Below are 17,526 nucleotides of genomic sequence, written 5' to 3'. Positions count from 1 at the left end.
CCAAGTAGTCAGGCAATGTAACCTGCAGCGAACAGTTTGAACGCTTGTCAAAGTATAACATCACAGCTTCTATCGTAGCAGAACGGTACCCACGCTGTTACGATCGTCGAGTATGTTTCGTGGCTCCTAAACCGCAGCTTAGAAATAGAGGATAATACTGAAATAAGGTCACATTAGTGATTGGAAAATTTAGAAATACACAATTGATCTCCGAGGCTGATCGTAGGCTCAAACATGCGCGCACACCATCGCACTGCGTGTTCCTTCTACCTCAACGCCAGCAGAAATTCCGGCCATGACGCATTAAACCACTTCAGCAGGTCTCACAGAACCGTTTACCACGTAGAAGACGCACGTCATACTAAACAGACCACACGACCGCGAAAACACGCCAGAACCTACCGCCGAGCGTACACCTGCCATGCAAAAGACCGCTTTCACCCAAGCCAGTATGACGCTGCTCATAGGCGGCGCCACTGCGTTCACAATATGGCGGCGCCTACGAAAAAACGGTCTATAGCAGGGCCCTACGGGCGACAAATCTTCTGCTCGAGTCATTGAGAAAAATCTCTACATTCTAGGCTCCTTATTATAGCTGTGAAAATAATTGCAGCCTGACCTTGTAATGCGAGGATTAACTAGCAAACAGAAACCCGCGAGTGGTGGGCGAAAGGAAAGCTCTAGGGGCCGGCACCCATGCAGTGGCAGAACCGAGAGAAGTCTTCAAAGGAGATGGGGGTATGAGGGGTATAAAAAAGAAAAAGACAGAAGTAAGGGTGCGCGAGAGATGAGTAAGAGGTGGGCAGCGTGGCGAAAACTGATGTGAGGGAGGGCAGGTGTTCCAACGTTTCCTTTCGAGGTGACCCAAAACCTTCCCGTTCTTGAAGCCTTACATGTAGGTGTTCGGGGTATCTGAAGATACAAGGCACGTATAAAAAATATAATAAATATAAATACTCATTCCCACCTCCTGTTCGCATTATACAGATATGACATATCCGAAAGGTATCGGAAGATACATGTATTTTCGATACTGTCTAGCCCTACGAACAGCTTTATAAATTTCACCCCAGTGTTGTTCTGATGAGTTTTGTGGGCATCTTGTGATGCTTATGAACAAAATATAAGCATTCATCACCTGTTGTTTAACGGGCAGAAACACAGTGGGCGTGCAAAGTTTCGTTGACAAGTGGCACCAGGCATTCATTGCAGTGCCGTATTTCGATAATAATACTGTCAGAAGATCCAAAGTTGAGATTGGGGCCGACAGGTCCCACTGTAGGATAAATGTTGAATGAACCAAATTAAGATGCCCCAGACAGGCCGCCGACGTCTCGATAGGTGGACAAAGATAGGTCACCTATCTAACCGTCAGCCAGTCTATTTCTGAGGCATTTTACCCTTGCTCTTCCAAGATTTATCTCACACTATGTCAACATGTTATATGTTAGTATATTCGGCCGAACTATTGGTGTTAGACACCACAAGGTACGTTTAATTGAACTCTACCGTATTTAGTAACCGAATTAGGCTAGGAGAAATACGTGAAATGATATTAAAGCTATAGAAGCTTTGACGGAGGCGATGGGGCAATGATGCCAGTTGGTCGAGCCACAATGATGCAGGGCGGCAGCCTTCATCTTCTGTATATAGTTGATGCAAGGTTGATTGCTCGTTAAAACTTCAGTCACATGACCGCATGCATGGTGCTCGCTAATTTTTTTTCTTTATGTGCTCAAGAAAGCCACAAATTGTAGTGGACAGTTGGTTTCAAGGTTCATTGCAGTTAGCTTGGGAATCACATTTCGCTCCATCAAACCTTGATGCGGCAGTAACCATTCGAAAAGTTTTCACAACGTTTAATAAGCTCCTTCCGCGCAATTAGGGGTTTCTTGTTATACATGCATGGTACGCCATGCAGTAAGTCTCGTAGCCCAACATCGCACTCTTAATCTGATCTTTTTTATTGGGCAATAATATACGATGTCTACTCGCTTGGTATAAGCATATCCATTACCTTGGATATGGTAGGACGTCCAGCCATCGCGTATGACGATCTTCTTCGTGCCGTCCTTGGCGTGATGCACGTAGATGCCGAATGTCCCTTTCCACACGTCTTGCCTCGTCTTGTTCTTGACACGGAGCTTCTCCTCCACGATGGAGCTGAGGCTGGACACCCTGTCCACCATGATGGTCACCTCTTCGTCGAGGTTGGACCAGCCGTCGTCGAGCGCCCTGGGCTCCTCGTCGCGCTGCGCCACGACGCCGTCGGACGGGAACAGGAGGCAGAGGCTGCACGGCTCGTCGGCCGCGCCCGCAGGGCGGCCGGTGCCCGGGTAGAGCGCGCACAGTCGCTCGGCGGCGCCCTTCAGGTCGTCGTCGGTGGCCGCTGTCAGCGCGCCCTCCGGGTACAGCGTGCAGAAGGTGCACGGCTCGCCACTGTTCTCCGTCATCTCCTCCACCTGGGTGGCGTCGTCGCTGCCCGAGAAGGCGAATTGGCACTGCTGCTCGGTGTCCGTGAGCAGGTCGGTGGCCTCTTCCACGTACAGCGGCTCCTCGCGCACGGAGCTCGGCTTGTCGAGCACCGGGGACGTCTCCCACGCGCTTCGCGAGAAGCTGATCTTGTTCGGCGGCGACTCGGGTCTCTCGAGGGACGCCACCTCCGGCTGCTGCAGCTTGGCGGCGGCCGCGGCTCCCGCGCAGCAGCACGGGCAGTTGTCGCCCGTGGGAGACACCACTGAGGCGGCGCCGCTGGGCTTGGCCCGCCGCGTCCGGTGCCAAGGCAGCCGGCCGGCCTGGCCCCGCGACGCTGCCGAAGCGGGCTTGGCCCAAAGCTCGGGGGAATCCACCAGGATGGTGGTGCCCGGTTCGGCGGGTTCTCGGCTCCGACAGACCAGCGCGCCCATCGTGCTGAGAAGTGGCGGCGAGTGCCCTGTGTAGAGCAGAGTCCACTCTTATTTAACGATGCTAAGCGACAAGAAGCCGCTAGCGCCGCACAAACTGTTAACGTGAGGCACCCGTTGCTCTAGCGAAATGCACAATAATTCATGTCGAAAGCAGGTACTGACCATGCTCATGAGATCAAGCTGGCGGCTTCAGTGCCTTTTTCACTCTATAATGAATTGCACCCGGAGTCAAAGGAGACCATTTCTGGAATTGCGCAAATTTCCTTCTTCAATATCATGCATGTGATAACTGTCTTTGACATATACCGGGTGTTTCAGTGAACATTTTCAAAAATGTTTGAAAATTGCCTGCGGCAGATAGCACAATTCTAGTCAATTAGCTGGTCTACTCAAAGATGCGGGCATTACTTGCACAAAAAACTGAAATGCATAATCGACTAATTGACAAAAATTCACTGATTAAGTTTTAACTATTTTCCTTATGGCACACATTGCAGTTAACAAATGCTAGTCGGATCCAAGGCGGATCCACTTGGAACGAACTCTCAGGATGACACCAGTTTTGAGATATTGATTCTCTAACTTTGCGGAGAAATGCATTGGCGCCCCAGTTACTTTTCTGGTTAAACGACGTCTTGTTAAGAAAGTAAGTGAAACGACAGTGAATTTTTTGCGCAAGTTTGACGCCGAGTATGTCGTAGATGGTGTCATTCATACAATTCTTTTCAAGTGGATATGCCTTGCAGTCTCACTCGCTAGAATTTGTAAGTTCTAAAACGTCGTTATTACCGACTTGTATGTTTTTCTCAAGCAATTTGTCGGAAACCAGAGCTGTGTTCGACTGCGCCGAAGTGTGATACGTCCATTTATGTCACCGAGGCTATGGCTCTGGTTTTTGCCTGGCAGTAGCTTTGACATGCAGGTCATGCTTCAATATTCGCACTCTCCGGTGCGTTCGTGGGCTCAGAGTTCGACTCAGCCGCATGCGGCCTACAGTTATAGGTAGAGCTGTCGTCAGCTCTGGCGTGTCCCTTCACACATGCATCGGCGTTCTTTGAAGTCCGAAAGTACGGAAGAGCGTGTGGCAAAGTAATGCCTTGCCTTGAACAATGGAATTTGTGGCTTTACACGCAAAACCTTTCCCCTCTCGGCAACGCTAGGATACGAAAACAACGCCATAATCTAATAACGATAAAAGAAATGTGTAGCCATTGGTAACACTCACTAAATGTGTTAAATGGAGGCCTTTCTCACGGCTCAACACTCCTCGAGTCTACTTAGTGCATCCACGCTCTTACTCACCCCGTGTTAGTAAAGGCCAATGAATATGCCCGTAAGTAGCTCTGCACAAGAGCGACAATGTAGTGACTCACCATAAAAAGATAGGGAGCCAAATTTACAAAGGATTATTTGTAATAATTCTTCGTGATTGGTCGCAGCATCGAGCAAATATGATATCTTTGCCATCATTTCCGGCCCTTGCGTTTTCTTGAGAACATCTCTAGAGCGTACACAAGTGTTTCGTGAATTCCCCTTTAGCACGCGAGAAAATGATGAGCAGGCGAATTCGTTTACCTTTGGCGTTGTTTGTTTTAGATGACCATCAAATCGAGTTTCAAACATAAAAAAGACCAAGTAAGATATGGAATGCCAGAATGTTTAATAATTTCAAATTTTACTAAATTAAGAAAATCCATCATGGGTGTTCAGTATGCGGGCTATATTAAACTAGAAGTTCATTTCTTTTAGCAGAAATACTTCGACCGCATATTTTCATGAATCTTGCTTGATGCATTCGGCTTCGTTTAACTTAAGATGTGGTACACGGCAAAGAAAAAGAAGCTTGCATATTTTGAGTGCTCCGCAATTTTCCTGCGAATCGTGTTAATAAGTTCAGGACCTTTAAAAGTAGCTAATATGTGTGAGACGCATTAAATGTAGGTAACGGCTGCTTCTGATAGTCTTGCTCCGCATTCATATAACTTCGCCTAATGAGACGATCAGCGCAATCATGCCGATTGTCTCGTTATTACACTGTTTGCTATTATGAATGGCTGCCTGTCGAACGCCAGTCACCAAGAAAATACCTAAGAGAAGTTTTGCAACTAAAGGCCTATGTTTTGCGACATTTCTTTATAGACCTGAGCCCTTATTCGCAAGAAGAACTTACGCTCAAATTATTCATAAGAGAAGATGCAAGCCAATCGCGATGTCCAACATATCGTTAGAGAATGCAGCCAACCAATGGCCAACAAGACTTACGAAATAGAACTTTTGTGAATTCGAGCCAATTTGTTCACGATATGCTCGATGGCCGGAGCCATGTTCGCCACCAGCTGCACTATGGAGCGTACATGCTTGTCAAATTGAAGAAAGTCGAGGCCACGCATACAGCAAAACTAGCACTTCCCCTTCTTTTCTGTGCCGTGAAAATGACAGCCTTTTCATCACTATTGAGGCGCCGGCTAAAGGGATTCGGGTTCGGGATTTGAAAGTTGGCCTAAACATTCGCAAAAGCTGAAGTAGCATGACTGCGACGGGGACAACGCTAAATGATTGTCAGCGTTATTATTAACATTGTCAGCATCAAAGTGGTTATCAGTTTCCAAGTAGACAGCCGGATCGGTTTTCCGAGGTAAAGCAAAGCCGAGCTCCAGTCAAAGTCCAGGATGTTGCGCAAAAAAAAAAAGAAAAAGAAAAGAAAAGAATGCTACTGACCGACGAGAACAAGTTTCCCTTGTGTGCCAGAGCAATACCTGCACCCTCTGTATAGCTTTCCAGTGGCGCGAACAGAAATGCGGCATTTATCTCTTCCAGATTTTATTATTTTTTTCTTTCCAACTCGGCGGCTAGAAAACCTCCGGACAGACTTCGGCGGCGCGTGCCATCCCGGCGCGCACGTTAGGGGGCTGTGCAGCTATACGGTAGCGCCAGACAGAGGCAGCATGGCTCCCTTTAGCGGCATTTGCTTTTCCCGCCGTTGAGGAGCTTGGGACTGAGTGTTCGTGGAAATCGCCCCAGGCTGTGGATGCATCTCCTTCACCTTAATGGTGTTTCGGGAAGTGCACGAGCTTTCTTACATTTTGGTCCAGCTTAAAGGAGCGGAGCTCGCAGCCAGAGACCGAACCCACGACCTCGTGATCCAAAGCGGAGCGGCCCATTTACTCGACCATCGCATTAGTCATCACATCCTCGTTGGGGTTGCCGCTTGCAATGCGCGGGGGAACGATACCACTTGCGGATATCACAGGCAAGAGAAAGATAAAAGTAAGGACACGTTAACCAGAGGGCATATCGGTTGGCTACCGTGTACTCGGGTAGGGGGAAAAGAAAGAGATGAGGATGAGAGACGAGAAAGAAAAAAGGGAAAGCCGGAAATATTAGGAAGAGCTGCCATTTCGTTGCCTTCCACCGGGCGCTCCCGTGCGGGCTAAATTTGTTTGTTTGAAATGAGATGCGCTAGTGTTTATGCTTGTCATTCTCCACATTGCCCGAGTTTAGAATGCGCGGCTGGGGTTGCTCAAAGGCATTCAGTTGTAGAAAAACACAGATATAGGTGAAAGGAAGCAATTGTTTATTCACCCAACACATGGCCTACGCATTCGAGTGCAGTTAACCCCATACAACATTTTTTGCTTCCCATGCCAGATGTGCTTTAGCGGTGTATTTGATTGCGTAAGTTAATTAAAAATTCGTTTCTTCTTAGTGGGAGCTGTGTCCCTCTGTTCTTTATTTCGTCGTTTTCCAGCTCCGGTTCTCCAAGCATATATAGAACATTGGCTGCTGAAGAGATGCACAGCGAAAGTAATTAATAGCTTGCCGCTCACAAAGTATACGAAGTATACGCCCTTATTTATAAGGAAACAGATTTAACTGAGGCTGCTATGCCACGGTCCAAAGCATTGCATTCAAGCAGCAGAAACGGCAACCGCGGACGAAGGAACGTCGAATGCCGGGCTCTATGCGCGAGAGAGTTTGGCACGTGCGGCGGCTTGAGGGTCGCGATGTGCTGGGTAAACAAACCACGTCCGGACTTAGCTCGCGAAAGATGCAACACCGAAGCAAGTTATATATATATATATATATATATAACTTGGTGCCGTATGATGTAAAAATATTCCAATATCCTGACGTCAATTGTGCGTAACCGCCGACGTAAGTATCTGGCGGTGACCCGCAGTGTTGTCTGAACAGACCAATGAAGCGCTCTCCTCGTTCATAGGAGGTCACTTTTGTTTGCTTGATAAACGAATAACATTTCCTACACTGTGCGGCTTGTCTTATCTAATCGGCTGACAACAGGCGAGGAGCATGCTCAAGTGGAGAGAGGTTCGATGGGGAGGAGCCAGTGGACTGAAAATCGATAACCGGATGAAGAGGGTGGTGCCGGCGTCTGCGATTGGTCCACTTTTCCTGACTTAGCTTGCGGTGGCTAGTCGGAAATCGCGGCGGCATGCAACGGAAGCTTAAGAATGACAGTAAAACGGATCCTCAGCAAAGAAGAGTTGGACGAACGAGGTCGTAAACGTGCCGGAAGTGCTCGAAAACGTTACACGACCACGGAAAAAGTTTCATAATACGCAAATAAACCCATGCTTTCCGGCTGGTGCGAGTAGCCAGTGCCTAAGCGATTGGCGGCAGCCATCTTTTATTCCTTTCGGAATGGGGCCGCCTGCGGCTATTCAGAAGAAAACTCAGTTTTGTTCGGCATATTAATGCATCTTTAACGCGTACGCGTCACATTGACGCGGTAAGTTCTTGCGGTTTTGTGACGTCACGTGAGAGGCAGGTGAAGTGGTTGCAGCCCGAAAACTTTTGACCAATAGCCGAGGGCTAACGGCAAGAAGGTGCCAATCAGAAATAACTATTTTTTGTTTTGTTCGGTCAAAATATGCATAATCAGAGTGTACACGTGTGCAGATGTGTACAGATGGGGAGCTATCGCGGCTTTCGTGGCGTCGCGTCACAGACAGGTGAAGTGGGGGTGGTCCAAAAAAGTTTTTGACCAATCGCGGTGGGCTGATTGCAGAATTGGAATAGAAAAGTTTGGAATAGTTTTACGTTATAGCGCCCTTGGTACCGATTCTATCGCGTACATCAAGTAACTAAACCTAAGGCGACCCGTACCGTGTTGAAACAATTTTATGGAACATACAAAGGCACACCGAAACGCACACAGCTGAATCTTAGCGGCTATATATAGTCGCTATCGGAGTCCGACGACACCTCCTTTTCGCTGTCTACCGAGCATAGAAAGTCGTCTTCAGTTCCATCTAATGCATTAGAAGTGCCACACATACAGCAAACTGGAAAATTGCGACCGCAAACTAAGGCAGAAAAAGAAAACATCCGTTTGATGGTAGTGTGGCTAGCTACCTTGCATTGAGTATTTTCTTTCTTTACTAAGAATCGGTTTCGCTTTTGATTTTGAGTAGAATTAGTTACGATTGCAGCTCGCATGCGAATTCGAACGCACTTTTTATCCAAGAAAGGTGCGCGTTAAAATCGTGCAAATAGTGTATATGTATACATGACCTGTAGCTTTCTAAGAAATACGGAACTTGATCGGTGAAACTTTGCCTCAACGCAATGGCACACTCACATGTCGAAGCATTAAACCTGTAGTGCTGATAAGCGCATCTTTACTCTTGTGCTCTCGTTTTTTTTGTGCGTGTGTTCGTGCGTGTGTTGTCAGATTCGTCAGTCGTAGCTGTAGAGATGAACTTGGGACGACAGGGCTAGGCGAGCAGGATTTATTTACATATTAACAGTTTAAGCAGGATACATTGGCAGACTAGCGCGACTCCCATATGGAGCCCGCAAAACTAACATACAGCAAACAGTTTACGAGCACACAGCTCACTAGTACATTTCTAGTACGACAGAGCACTCAGCTCCCGACAATGATCACGACACGAGCACACCTAGCAGTCGGCAAACGCTGCTTATAAGCTCTCCGCTTGACGTCATAGTTCGACGTCATCGTTCGGACGAGGACGGAGCAGGAATGGAGGGTGAGGTGTGCCGGCTTGGAGGATGAGGTGGGTCGGAGCAGGAATGGTCGGGAAGGTTCGTCCAAGCATTGTAAACTTGTCGCCGCCCCGCACTATCGTTTATCGCCCAAACACACGCAAACACACAGGTGCGAAACCATACACACAAAGGCTCCGGAGTCGACGACCGAGGGTTTCGTAGAACTGCTCCGTCTGGTGTGGCGCGGCGGAGTGCCACATGCCTGAGCTGACCGCGCGCCACGTGGCTGCCGGTCATCCGCAGTTCTCGGTACTGCCCAGCTTTCAGTGCCGACCTCAGAGGGCCTCGTAGAACTGCTTTGTCCCGGGTGGTGCGGCCAAGTAGCAATTTCCGGAGTTGATCACGCGCCTCGTGGCTGTCGGCTCTTCGCAGTTCTCCGAACTGGTGGGCTTGAAACGCGTGCAGCGGGCTGAAAGCTGGCACGTTGCCACCCCGTATGGCCATTCTTAACAGTGTGTGTACGTGTGTGTGTGTGTGCGTGTGCGTGCGCGTGCGTATGTGCGTGTGCGCGTATGTGTGTGTGTGTGTGTGTGTGTGTGCGTGCGCGTGTGCGTGTACGTATGTGCGTGTGCGTATGTGCGTGTGCGTATGTGCGTGTGCGTATGTGCGTGTGCGTATGTGCGTGTATGTGTGTGTGCGTGTGTGTGCGCGTGTGCGTGCGCGTGTGCGTGTACGTATGTGCGTGTGCGTATGTGCGTGTGCGTATGTGCGTGTGTGTGTGTGTGTGTGTGTGTGCGTGTACGTATGTGCGTGTGCGTATGCGCGTGTGTGTGTGTGCGTGTGTGTGTGTGTGTGTGTCGTCAACTCTAAATACACATGCAGTCTGCGACAGCACATTAATGCACTGGACAAAAGCCTTATAACTTATTAGCTTTGTATACTTGCAAGTGTATAAAATCGGTTTTTATGGCGCTAAGGGAGGGCTGCAAGCTTCGAATGAGAGCTACCTATTCGCAAAATAGCAAACTGTACCTATTTTGCTGCCGAATTAGTGCACTGAGCCATTTATACAAAAATTACCAGTCCGGTAAAGTGGCGACTGCGAAATGAATTCTTTCTCCTACTTGTCCTATTTATAACCGCTCTCGGTTACAAAAATGCAACTGCTTCACACTGCATAAGATGTTCAGTGCAGTTTAGGCTCTACACCTACAGCGAGTCGCCCCTCGATGACCTTAGCGCACAACATGTTCACAAAGGGGATGTTTTCTGTTTCTTTCCTTTATTGCCGACATTATTTAAGGAAACAAAATAAATCAAATCATTTTATTTCCCAGAAAGAAAATATTCTACATGAAAGCTCTAATCCAATCATAACAGCACAGCAAGCTCCCGTCACCTTCTAAACTATCTATGCGCAATTACTGCAAACCAGTTCAATCAGTGGGGAAAATTTCAAGAAACGAGCAGCAATGCATGCCTATTTCACATCAGTGGACAAATTTGTTCGTGTTTGCCGCCGTACAGCTAAGCAAAAACTTCGGCAACCGCGCGCTCCTTGTTCTCTTTCCCATCCATTCCGGCAGTTACTATCTCGGCTAGTTTCTCGCAAATTCTTTCTCTTCGCTGTTGATTCCGACCCATGCTGGAGCTGTTTCTACTTTGAACGCAGCGTAGTTCTTCGCCCACGTCTCCCGACTTCTGTGAGAATATGTAACGGAGGAACTGTAAAGACGTTTACGTCACCAGTGCTGCACACGTTTGTACCGGCCGCCAGCTGCTCCATACGATTCGTTACACTGGTATAATAACAAGGTGTCCAGAGAGAGAGAGAGAGATGCAAATGAGAGAAAGGCAGGGAGCTTAACCAGACTTAAAACCTCCGCTTTGCTACCCTGCACTAGGGGAAGGGAAAGGGGAAGTAAAGACGGAAAGAAGAGCGGGACAAAAATAAAAGCGTGAAAAAAAATATGAAAAGGGATGAAATGGGGTCATATAGTCTTTCTAATAGGCCACTGTCACTTAGAAAAGTCAACAAAGCCTTGACCGACTTTTGCTGCGACGACAGTTCACATCGGCATTCCAAAACTGACTGTTCAGAAAGTGACTGTTCAGAAAAGAGCGCAGGTTCTGCGTCCACATACGTCGATCCTCCCATCAAGCACTTTATTTGCGTTTCTTTTTTTTTGCTTCTTTGTTGATACAACTCTTTTTCCTACAGGTATCTGGCCTGCTATAATGCGCGATAAGCAGTGTTCTTGTCTATTTTTGCGCAGGTGTCTTGCATTTATTGATGGCAGCAATCGGCCCATATCAATCGCGATGAAGAAAGGTGGCCATAAACAATGGTCGGGTATTCTGAACCGCCCACGAGAAGTTTGCAGTCGCAGGTACAGAATGACCATTCGGCCTGTACAGTGGCGTGGCCCCTTTTTCGTAAGTGTATCGCGCGTAGAATATGCAGTGTAGCATCAGTAAAATGTTGAGCGAATAAAAGCCAAAATTTTAAAGCCTGAGACCGGTGACAAAGCACGCATATAAGAGTGACGAAATTGAGTTTCCAATTGTACACGTCCAGTCGCATGTAAATAAAATCCACAAGGCTAGAAATATAGGCAAGTGAAAATTACGACACGTTAATGATTCAGCGTAGATTAGAATAACTTACGTTACAGGGGGGAAAGAAGAAGGAAAGAAAATGGACGGCAGAACATAGAGTCTGTCCGCGGCAAGGCCGCAGTGTGGCAGAAAGAAAATTCCTTTAAAACGGGAACCTGATTATGGATAAACGAAGTCAAGACTGCCGCGCAGACGAAATCTAATTTCGGCGCCTGTACCACACACGTGCAGCGGCCATCGGCAGTAGACGCTGGTCAGGAAAACAATGTTCGCGGAAAGCGTGCGGCCACTGTTACCCTTCCTATAATAACTTTTCCTTCCTCTGCGGAAGAGGCTATTTCCTCTGTTTTCGTTCACCCCCGAAAGCAGGCAATTATGCTGGCAAAAAAAAAAAAAAAGAAAACTGGCGCGCATCGCGTTTGAGGCGCCACCAACGCAAGGGAAGGAAGGAATGTCAGCGCGCGTAAAATTGGGAAGAAACAATATCGTCGTCAGTCTTCCTTCCATCGCGCCACATGATAATAGTAGTTAAGGTGGCCAGATGCAATATTCATCAGTACCCGTTTGTATTTGAGGAGATGACAAACTACAGTTGCTCGGTTTCGCACTGTAGACCGCGAGATCGAGCGACTCGCCGATCAAGCAAACAACATATATTTTTCCCAGATCGACGAAGAAAATATTATAAAACATGATTTCTGCAGCGCGAAAATTCAGAAAAGTACAAATCAGTGTAAAGAAAGAGGAGACAGAAAAACAGGCGCTACACTCACAACTGTTTATTCCGATGCAAGCCGTTCTATGCTAATAACGAGGTCGTGGGATAAAATCCTGGACGAGGCGGCCGCATTTCGGTGGGAGGCGAAATGCAAAAACGCTCGTGTACTGTGAACTGGGTAACCGTCAAAGAACCTCAGGTGGTCAAGTTTAATCGAGCATCCTCCACTGCGGCTTGCCCCATAATCATATCGTGGTTGTGGCACGTAAAGCACCAGAAATTATTTTTTTGAAACCATCATCATCATCATTATCAGCCTGCAGTGGCTACGCCCACTGCAGGGCAAAGGCCTCTCCCATACTTCTCCAACTACCCCGGTCATGTACTAATTGTGGCCATACCCGCCGTGGTTGCTCAGTGGCTATGGTGTTGGGCTGCTCAGCACGATGTCGCGCGATCGAATGCCGGCCATGGCGGCCGCATTTCGATGGAGGCGAAATGCGAAAACACCCGTGTACTTAGACTTAGGTGCACGTTAAAGATCCCCAGGTGGTCGAAATTTCCGGAGTCCTCCATTACGGCGTGCCTCATAATCAGAAAGTGATTTTGGCACGTAAAACCCCATAATTTTTTTTTTAATTGTGGCCATGTTGTACCTGCAAACTGCTTAATGTCTTCCGCCCACCTAACTTTCTGCCGCCCCTTGCTACGCTTCCCTTCCCTTGGAATCCAGTCCGTAACCCTCAAAGACCATCGGTTATTTTCCCTCCTCATTACATGTCCTGCCCATGCCCATTTATTTTTCTTGATTTCAACTAAGATGTAATGAACCCGCGTTTGTTCCCTCACCCAATCTGCTCTTTTCTTATCCCTTGACGTTACACCCATCATTCTTCTTTCCATAGCTCGTTGCGTCGTCCTCAATTTAGGCAGAACCCTTTTCGTAAGCCTCTAGTTTTCTGCCCCATACGTGAGTACTGGTAAGACACAGCTGTTATACACTTTTCTCTTGAGGGATAATGGCAACCTGCTGTTCATGATCTGCGAATGCCTGCCAAACGCACCCCAGCCCATTCTTATTCTTCTGATTATTTCGATCTCATGATCCGGGTCCGTGGTCACTACCTGTCCTAAGTAGATGTATTCGCTTAACACTTCAAGTGCCTCGCTACCTATCGTAAACTGCTGTTCACTTCCGAGACTGTTAAACATTACTTTAGTTTTCTGCAGATTAATTCTCAGACCCACCCTTCTGCTTTGCCTCTCCAGGTCAGTGAGCATGCATTGCAATTGGTCTCCTGAGTTACTAAGCAAGGCAATATCATCAGCGAATCGCAAGTTGCTAAGGTATTCTCCATCAACTTTTACCCCCAATTCTTCCCACTCCAGGTCTCTGAATACCTCCTGTAAACATGCTGTGAATAGCATTGGAGAGATCATATCTCCCTGTCTGACGCCTTTCTTTATTGGGATTTTGTTGCTTTCTTTATGGAGGACTACGGTGGCTGTGGAGCCGCTATAGATATCTTCCAGTATCTTTACATATGGCTCATCTACACCGTGATTCCGTAATGCCTCCATGACTGCTGAGGTTTCGACTGAATCAAACGCTTTTTCGTAAAAAATGAAAGCTATATATAAGGGTTGGTTATATTCCGCACATTTCTCTATCACCTGATTGATAGTGTGAATATGGTCTATTGTTGAGTAGCCTTTACGGAATCCTGCCTCGTCCTTTGGTTGACAGAAGTCTAAGGTGTTCCTGATTCTATTTGCGATTACCTTAGTAAATACTTTGTAGGAAACGGACAGTAAGCTGATCGGTCTATAACTTTTCAAGTCTTTGGCGTCCCCTTTCTTATGGATTAGGATTATGTTAGCGTTCTTCCAAGATTCCGGTACGCTCGAAGTCATGAGGCATTGTGTATATAGGGTGGCCAGTCTTTCTAGAACAATGTTCCCAGCATCCTTCAACAAATCTGCTGTTACCTGATCCTCCCCAGCTGCCTTCCCCCTTTGCATAGCTCCCAAGGCGTTCTTTACTTCGTCCGGCGTTACTTGTGGGATTTCGAATTCCTCTAGACTATTCTCTCTCCCATTATCGTCGTGGGTGCTACTGGTACTGTATAAATCTCTATAGAACTCCTCAGCCACTTGAACTATCTCATCCATATTAGTAACGATATTGCCGGCTTTGTCTCCTAACGCATACATCTGATTCTTGCCTATTCCTAGTTTCTTCTTCACTGCTTTTAGGCTTCCTCCGTTCCTGAGAGCATGTTCAATTCCATCCATATTAAACTTCCTTATGTCAGGTGTCTTACGCTTGTTGATTAACTTAGAAAATTCTGCCAGTTCTATTCTAGCTGTAGGGTTAGAGGCTTTCATACATTGGCGTTTCTTAATCAGATCTTTCGTCTCCTGCGATAGCTTACTGGTATCCTGTCTAACGGAGTTACCACCGACTTCTATTGCACACTCCTTCATGATGCCCATAAGATTGTCGTTCATTGCTTCAACACTAAGGTCCTCTTCCTGAGGTAAAGCCGAATACCTGTTCTGTAGCTTGATCCGGAATTCCTCTAGTTACCCTCTTACCGCTGACTCATTGATCGGCTTCTTATGTACCAGTTTCTTCCGTTCCCTCCTCAAGTCTAGGCTAATTCGAGTTCTTACCATCCTATGGTCACTGCGGCGCACCTTGCCGAGCACGTCCACATCTTGTATGATGCCAGGGTTAGCGCAGAGTATGAAGTCTATTTCATTTCTAGTCTCACCTTTTGGGCTCCTCCACGTCCACTTTCGGCTAACCCGCTTGCGGAAGAAGGTATTCATTATCCGCATATTATTCTGTTCTGCAAATTCTACTAATAACTCTCCCCTGCTATTCCTAGAGCCTATGCCATATTCCCCCACTGACTTGTCTCCAGCCTGCTTCTTGCCTACCTTGGCATTGAAGTCGCCCATCAGTATAGTGTATTTTGTTTTGACTTTACCCATCGCCGATTCCACGTCTTCATAATAGCTTTCGACTTCCTGGTCATCATGACTGGATGTAGGGGTGTATACATGTACTACCTTCAATTTGTACCTCTTATTAAGTTTCACAACAAGACCTGCCACCCTCTTGTTAATGCTATAGAATTCTTGTCTGTTACCAGCTATATCCTTATTAATCAGGAATTCGACTCCTAGTTCTCGTCTCTCCGCTAAGCCCCGGTAGCACAGTACGTGCCCGGTTTTTAGCACTGTAAATGCTTCTTTTGTCCTCCTAACCTCACTGAGCGCCATTATATCCCATTTACTACACTCTAATTCCTCCAATGACACTGCTAGACTCGCCTCACCAGATAACGTTCTAACGTTAAACGTTGCAGGTTCAGATTCCAATGGCGGCCTGTCCGGATATATACGACTACGAATACGATTTATTTCATGTTTGTTCGAAACATGGGGAAATGGAAGAAAAAGCTGCTGAACAGCAGCTTGATAATCTCCCACCCCCCTTGTTTACATAGGCAACAGCAGCTTATACAATATACATATACAGATATTATCATATACAGATATTATACAGATATTACACATTATATATAGATATTATCAGCGTACACGCACGCACGCACGCACGCACACACACACACACACACACACACACACACGCACACGCACACGCACACACACACACACACACACACACACACACACACACACAAGTTTTGATGGATATCTTATACATCACTAAAAAATGGTGAAAGACAATTTTCGTAAAATATATACAAGTACGAAACGTAGTGTAAGTACGCATGATTGAAAATACTCCAAAGATTTGAAAGAACAGCAGTTATAAAATCAAACAGAAGAATTAACAGGTACACAGGGCATACAGATCAGACCTGAGAACTTTCCATAAAAGGTAGTGGATAGGTAGTACATTTGTTGCATTTGAGAAAGTGCATATACAGTGCAAACGCGTCATAGCAAGGGGCGACGAAACGCAGAAGACGCTGATCAGTGACAAGAAGTTATCAATCACATTTCGGCATCATATAAAGAAATTGAGGTTTGTCTAGCACAATCCTGACCATTGATTCGAATGCGAAAAGTTTTTGTTCCCGCGCACTTTTATCTTTGCTTTTGCCAGGAGCCCCACATCTGAAAACCGTGGTTCACAAGGGGAAGATCGGCAACGCGCTGAAAGAAGCGCACTCAAATCCGTCTCCAAAACTGTTCGCATGCTCCCTCATTCGATCGTTGACGGAGCGGCCAGTCCTCCGGAAGTAGATTCTACGACAGCTTAGTGGCATTTGTTGTACCACACCTGCAGAATACTGCACGCACTTATATAGAGGTTGACGTGCTTCACTGCGCACCCTTGCATGGCGCATCCCGTGATTCGAGGACAGAGACGGGCGAGTTTGTTCGGAGGGGGGGGGGAGGAAGTACCACCTATCCCATACCCATTCGCCGCATTCTTAAGGTTTTATTTATTTATTTATTTACAGTACCCTCAGGGCCCAGAAGGGCGTTACAGAGGGGGTGGGTACAATAATAATAAATAAAAAATACATGCTCAAACAATTATTAGTATTAAGGTGATAAATCCAAAACATAATCAGTTATTGCAGCCTTAAAAGATGATGCCTCCTCGATGCAGGCGATGGAGGGGGGAAGGCGGTTCCACTCGGCACTGGTTTTCGGCAGAAATGAGTCAGAGAAAACATTTGTGCGACAGAAAGGAATGAACACTTTAAACCGATGATCAAGACGCGACGACATGTACGAAGGCTCTGAAATTAAGTCTTGTTTAAGCGAGCTGTTTTAGTAAAAGATTTTTTGAAAAAGGCAGAGACGGGAAATCTTTCTTCGATTGTGCAAGTTAATAAGGCCAATGTTTGACTTCATTAAAGAAACGCTAGATGCGCGGGAATAATTAGAAAGGATGAAACGTGCTGACCTGTTCTGAACTGACTCAATGGTATCTGCTAGTGTTTTTTGACCAGGGTCCCAGACAGATGACGCGTATTCTAGCTTCGGTCTAATTAGTGTTTTGTAGAGCAGTAACTTCAAATGGGGTGGGGCTTTTGAGAACTTCCTGCGAATGTAGCCAAGAGATCTGTTTGCATTGTTCGTGATATGTTCGATGTGCGCATGCCACGAAAGATTACTGTTTAGCTGGATTCCAAGATATTTATAGGAAGTCACGTGCTCAAGGTTGGTTTCATTGATAATATAGCCGAAAGGAGTTGGTGAGTTCGAGCGACGTGAGACAGACATAATTTTGCATTTAGTCGGATTTAAGAACATTAG

At 46.8% G+C, this 17,526-nt stretch overlaps 1 protein-coding gene across 1 annotated transcript in view; it reads right to left on the bottom strand.

The window, feature by feature from the left end:
* Positions 1 to 1,466: 1,466 nt before the first annotated feature.
* Positions 1,467 to 17,526, bottom strand: part of LOC126546188 (uncharacterized) — a 122,749-nt gene continuing 106,689 nt past the window's right edge. Inside the window, exon 2 of the mRNA XM_050194333.3 lies at positions 1,467 to 2,932. Coding sequence (XP_050050290.1) covers positions 1,896 to 2,906 — 1,011 coding nt within the window. The 5' untranslated portion in view covers positions 2,907 to 2,932 and the 3' untranslated portion in view covers positions 1,467 to 1,895. The remainder of the gene's footprint in view (positions 2,933 to 17,526) is intronic.

The sequence above is a fragment of the Dermacentor andersoni genome, chromosome 1 (genome assembly GCF_023375885.2).
Source record: "Dermacentor andersoni chromosome 1, qqDerAnde1_hic_scaffold, whole genome shotgun sequence".
Lineage (NCBI taxonomy): Eukaryota > Metazoa > Arthropoda > Arachnida > Ixodida > Ixodidae > Dermacentor > Dermacentor andersoni.
Note: the sequence above shows the minus strand (reverse complement) of the source record. Positions and strands in the feature narration are given on the sequence as shown.